Source organism: Stegodyphus dumicola, chromosome 10 (assembly GCF_044657685.1).
Source record: "Stegodyphus dumicola isolate Sdum_Otavi_A_Nest chromosome 10, ASM4465768v1".
Taxonomy (NCBI): domain Eukaryota; kingdom Metazoa; phylum Arthropoda; class Arachnida; order Araneae; family Eresidae; genus Stegodyphus; species Stegodyphus dumicola.
In genome coordinates, this window is record NC_140777.1 from 50,901,159 (window position 1) to 50,907,170 (window position 6,012).

Consider the following 6,012-nt stretch of genomic DNA (forward strand, 5'->3'; position numbering starts at 1 on the left):
TTCGTTTTTAGCAGGAATATTAATCTTTTTCTTTTTGGTTGCAAAAATGATATTGAATATGTCTATAATATTTGAATGCTTAATTTTTTCCTTATGATAAAGTACCTCGCCTTTATCATTCCACTTAAGAATATCAGGATGTCGCTTTAAAATAGCTAATGCATTTTGTGCTTTTCTTCTCATTCGTAAAGGTACACTGTCTAAGATAACAGTAGAATAATCAGTTACAGTCATCTGTTTGTCGCCGTCTGTCACAGATGAGGGGGCTTCTTCTTCCTCTTTCACTTTCTTCATCTCAGCTGAATCGTCTAAAGAATTTTGTGAGTCGTCTTTAGGAGGTTTAAAGGGTGAATTGTATTCCTTTAAGTTCAATTTCTTTTGTAAAAGTTCATAATAACGCACTAATTTCTCACGATCGTCATCTGAACTGTTTAAAATATGCATCATGGCTTTATCCAATTCACTTAACTGTTTATCAGAAATGGTATGCTTTGTCATCATCTCTTCTGGAACTAACACATATTTCTTAGTGAACTCCATTGATTAGTCCTGTAAGAACACTGAGAGCAGCAGGAATCAAAACGTTTAGAAAACCTCCTTTTTGTAAAATTAATTTTCGTTTCTTCACAAGAGAAATCTTACGATTTCCTAATTTTCGTAAAGTTGTTTTATGCTTACAGAGAGACTTCTTTTGTTGCTCTGACAATGGAACGTTTCCTTTGAGTATGTTTAAACTACATTCGCATATAGCTTTTATGCAATTGATATTAATTTTCTTTAATAGCTGTTTCCGTAACTTTAACGGACAAATGTTTAACAGCTGTAACTGTCTTAGCTGTTTCTTGACCAGCGTCATTTTATAAAATGATGATGCATTTTATAAAGCTGTTGTTTTTATTATTTTTTAGTAATGTTTCATTTGATAAACATACTGTACTTGGTTAGGTAAAATTTGGGTGCGTAAACGTAATTCTTCCAGAGTTTCACTGCGCAGATCAATGAATAAATAAGAAAAAGGTTTCTTGGTTGCATCTTCATATACTTCTTGAAAAAACTTTAAATGACGCGGAAAGAGCTGTTTTCCTAAATGTACGATTTGACTGACATCTCTTCTGTTTTTACACAAAATCAAATAGTGTGCATTTAAAGTCACTTCACGCATTTCTTTTCCCTTGTGAAAAAAGTTTTGTGTGATAAAAATAACGCTTAAATTTAAATGATGACTTCCTTTTGTAAATAAGTTAGTCAGACGTTTATCATTCCCACATTCGCTCATCAAATCGTCTATGATGAATAATGTGTTGGAACCTAAATATTCTTGATATTTAATTGGTAAACCTTCGACAAAAGTAACATTCGGTATATCATTATACAGAGGTTGGTAAATTCCATAACACCATACTACTTTATCGGGAATCGTTGAAAACATTTCCTCTTTATACTTTAACAGTTCTCGTACAAAATAGGTTTTCCCACATCCAGTGGGTCCCGAAATCACCATTGTGAAAGGATGTTGTAGCTTTGGAAATTCCATATTAAATGAGACAAGACACATAATCTATAAAGTTTAAATGTATTTATTGATAGAAAGAAGATCTTACATGAAATTTCTTGATTACAAAATTATATACTTTAATATCATTAGATATATCTTGAGGTATGAAAGATAACAATATATCATTGAGAGATTGTCCACGACATTTACAATGTAAATAGTATATGCAATATTGACAACATACTGCTGTTACATTAGTTTGGAGAGTCAACGAATTAAAGTCCATCTGTGGAAATCGTTCTGCATACTTGGCTATCGGTCCACGAAAATAGGATGGGTCATGTCCATAGGAATCGAAAAATTCTAAATGCTGTGGAGATGAAATGTAAAAGGCTAACCAGTGACTACCGGATTCAGATGCACGATCTACATTAGCTATAAAGCAACTTGGATATTTCTTGATCTCGATAGGGAGTCGATCACTTGCAAAAACTCCCAGAAATACTTTTCGTGTCTTTGCATTCTGAGAGAGTGCTCTGCTTATTTCAAGGCTGTCCATTGCTTAATTGGCAAAATCGCATAGTACATGGCGAGATTTTGTTATTTCAATCACGTTTTGAAATTCTGCATAGACTAGCACCGAGAGAGTCACAGAGAGAGCTTTAGCAAATTTAATTTCTACTCGCAAATTGCCTTGATGCTGTAAGTTAAAATGAGATCCATCACACATATCTGGAGTTAAATCGAAAGCATATAACACATGTCCTTTCACAAATTCTTCTCGAGATAAATAGATGCCTTTGTCGCGATTAAATCCAGAAAATAAACTGTGGTAAGCACGCACATAATGATTAGATTCGAAATCAAGGTCCATTAGTTTACATGGAACGGGTTGTCCATCTACATAAATCGATATAAAGTTGACATGATGATGGGCAAACAGAAAAGGATTCATTGAATATTGTCCATTCATTGCAGCATTTTCTACACGAGTAATAATGACTCGCTTGGGCATCAATCCTAAAAATACATTATCTTGCATAAAAGACCAACTTCCCTTAGATACTGAATATGTTTTGCATAATACTCGATCTATAGGGTATTTAGCAGAACTTTTTTCCAACGCTTTTACATGTCCGAGAGAGACTCCAGGGTTTACTTTTACTTTTCTGATAAACAAAGAAGCATGATCCAAGATCACTTTATAATCGGCATCTTTCTCAGTAGAAACTAGACAGAAAGCAGATTTACTACGCACCATTTTAATTTTCACATCAACTAAATTTAACATGAGTCAATTTTGTTGAAAAATGTCACAATGTAATTGTCCTATCAAATCCACACTTTGACTGTTTTTTATAAGTTCACCGCGAGCTTTTAGTCCAGCATCCGCATCTTGAGCTAAGACATCTACGAGACATCGTATTTTATTAGGTGAAGTGTCTTCGAAAAATCCTTCGCAGGTGAGTAAACTTTTCTTTGCATCTTCCCCATAATTCAATAATGTTTCGATGAAGGCTCTATAAGGATAGGTATTTGTCGCAGATGAAATGTTTCTTTCATTTAAACTTACATCTACTTGCGAAAAGAGAGAATGTAAAAATAAATTTACAGGGGCAACCGGTTCTTTGTCTGTTAGATTGGATCCGTCTGCCTTAACTACTTTAACTTTCACGTGTATATAAGAAGCAGCTAGATCAATATAGTCTTCACCACTGCCAGAAATATTAAATTCGATAGGTCCTCCATCTCGTATATTTGCGAGAGGGTGATATTCCACAAACTGTCCTTTTTCTATAGCTGTTTGCGTAGGAGGAATGGTAAATAAATCTAATTCAGATTTGACGCAAACGGGAGAGTCTCGATGAATATACGAAATCATACTTTTTTTTTAAGAGAAAATATCCTGTGCTTTCACCTTCTTTGATCGGTGAGAAATGGTATGCTTTTTCCTACGTTTCTGCTTTTTATTAACTCGTCCAGAACCAATCATGTTCTTCACTTTAGTAGCAGCTTTATCTGTTAATATATTTTCGGCTTCTTTCAGTCGACGCTTAGCAGCCTCTTTTACATCTTGTCTTTGTGATACATCATTTAACAAATTCAGTCCACTATGCCATACTTGTTTTCCAATTGCTTTGGCTCCTGATTTAATAAGAGGTATGGCAGCGCGAAAGAAGGATCTGAATAGACCCCCTAATCCGTATCCTCTCTGATAAAGATTACCTTGATAATAATTCAATCCATGTCCTGTTTGTTGTACATAATAATCTTCAAAAGATTTTTGACAACACTGATAAGGTACATACATTATGACAAGTATTTTTGACGGAAATGAAGTTTCACGTATGACCTTCCTCGTTCAAATGGCGTAAATGCTCCCATATGCGTTCTTATATCGATTTCCAAAGTGTCTATCATTTTCCGATTCACAGGTAAATAATGAGGTCTATCAAATAGTGCACTCACCACTTCTCCATCGCTACCAGTTACTCTTACAATTCGAAGAAGAGGAGCTAAAACATCTCCTACGATTTGAGGTTCTACAATATCCGTATATATCATTAATACACGATAATGTGCACAGGGGTCGGCTGCAAAAGGACTTTCTACAACAGTTTCGGAACTATCATCTGTAGATGTAATTTCCATAGGTTCAAAACCTAACATTTGGGCTAACCCATCATGTAAAATCACTTTAGCGTTATTTTTCACTTTGATTTTCACTCGTTTTGTTACTGGGTTATAATTAAATATTATTTTGTTTTGATGTTCTTTAATATAAATAGCTTTTAAAATATCAGGTACTGTTTCATAACATCCTGGAGGTAATCTACGACCTAACATTTCACCATCTTTCTCTAAAACAAATCCAATTAAGTTATTGTCTGCATTCACATTGTGCCATGTGTGCGGATATAGCAATTCAACCAAACCAACTTCCCACATACCTTTTAATTCAATGGGAACAGGTAAACGTGTTATAAAATGTGAAATTTTATTTTCGGGGAAATAATTCATAGAGCTATCGCTCGGAAGTGTTACGTAGAAACTCATTTTCATAAATGATTCGGATACAGTATTTTCTCACACTTTATATCGAGAGTAAATTAGAAGCTGGAATCCATTGATTGAATTTGTCGGGATAACCGCGATATTTTACAAAGTATTCTGTCTGATTTTTATGTATACGTTTCTTTAAAATTTTTTTAATGCAATATTCCTCTTTCAGTCTCACTTTCTGCAATTCTTGTGCATAAAACGTTCCTTTTACTGAGTCTCCAAGTAAATCTTTAATTCTATACACAGCTGGATGTCTTTTAACACACTCTGTCACCACAAATAGTTCTTCCGTCCAATTGGTTTCATAGCCTTTTTCGAAAGTAAGCTTTAGTTTGGAAACACGTACCACATCTCCTACAGCGAATATACATTTAGAAACGTTAGAAGGATGATCTTTATACAAGGTAAACCATACATCACTCTCATTTTCTGAATTGACTTCTATGGGAGCTCGCTTTATACTTGAATGAAAAGTAGCATTATAACTTTCTATTAATTTGTCCAAGACATCTACATATTTATATGTATTTCGAGTCGTAAAGTATTTCCACATTTTTGTTTTCAAAGTGCGATTAAACCTTTCCACCACGGATGCTTTAGTAGTATTGAATGTACTGAAAAGTTTAACTTGATTTCTTTTTAAAAATTTTATAAACACTTTATTTTTAAATTCGGTGCCCTGATCCGTTTGAAGGAATTTTGGTTTACGTTGATTATTTTTTGAAACGCTTTCACAATATCTTCTCCTCTCTTTTGTTTCAGAGGAATAGCCCATGCATATTTGGATAATATGTCAATACAGGTTAATATATATCGATAACCATCATTATGATCACGTAAATGTGAAACATCCACTAAATCAGCTTGCCATTGTTGATCTATAGAATACACAATTACTCTATTCGTTGGAAATTTTCGGCGAATTGGCTTGTGAAGCGTGTACGCATCTATTCCCTCTAACCATGTTTGAATCTCTTTCCTGGAAACTTTACCTCCTGCAGCACGATGCAAAGCTTCAACACCACCAAAACTTGCAACATGAGCCGGATCCTGATACGATAAATTCATATTCATAGCCTATTGAATTATTCTTCATATGGATAATGATAAGTTCCCACTGTCGTTAAGACGTAGCGTAAAATCAATAGGAATTTTATGAAATTCTGTAAAAATATAGATGGATGATAAAATAACGCATAAAACAGTGTATAAACACACCGCAACGGTGGCTTCTCCTGGAGCAGGCATAATTGCAATTGATGAGCTGATTCAAATTCCATTTTCTTATATAGGCTTTTTTACCTAAATCTGAATGTATCCCGTCAGCTTAGTGGTTAAAATCTTCAAACTACTCAGCTGGTGAGATATTTTGTTTCAGGGTTCAATCCTATATTTTGAATCATAGAACATTTAAAAAAAAAAAGAAACTTCTAAAATAGATTATTTTCTTTTTT

At 34.0% G+C, this 6,012-nt stretch overlaps 1 protein-coding gene across 1 annotated transcript; it reads right to left on the minus strand.

The window, feature by feature from the left end:
- Window positions 1-2,057: 2,057 nt before the first annotated feature.
- On the minus strand, window positions 2,058-2,756 carry LOC146994960 (uncharacterized protein F54H12.2-like). The gene has a single exon (XM_085825110.1). It carries the CDS (start codon window positions 2,754-2,756, stop codon window positions 2,058-2,060), a length of 699 nt encoding a protein of 232 aa, XP_085681236.1.
- Between the last annotated feature and the right edge of the window lie 3,256 nt (window positions 2,757-6,012).

Excerpts from the sequence above, each read along its gene's own strand:
- LOC146994960 (XM_085825110.1), bottom strand. The coding sequence starts at position 2,756 with ATGGTGCGTAGTAAATCTGCTTTCTGTCTAGTTTCTACTGAGAAAGAT.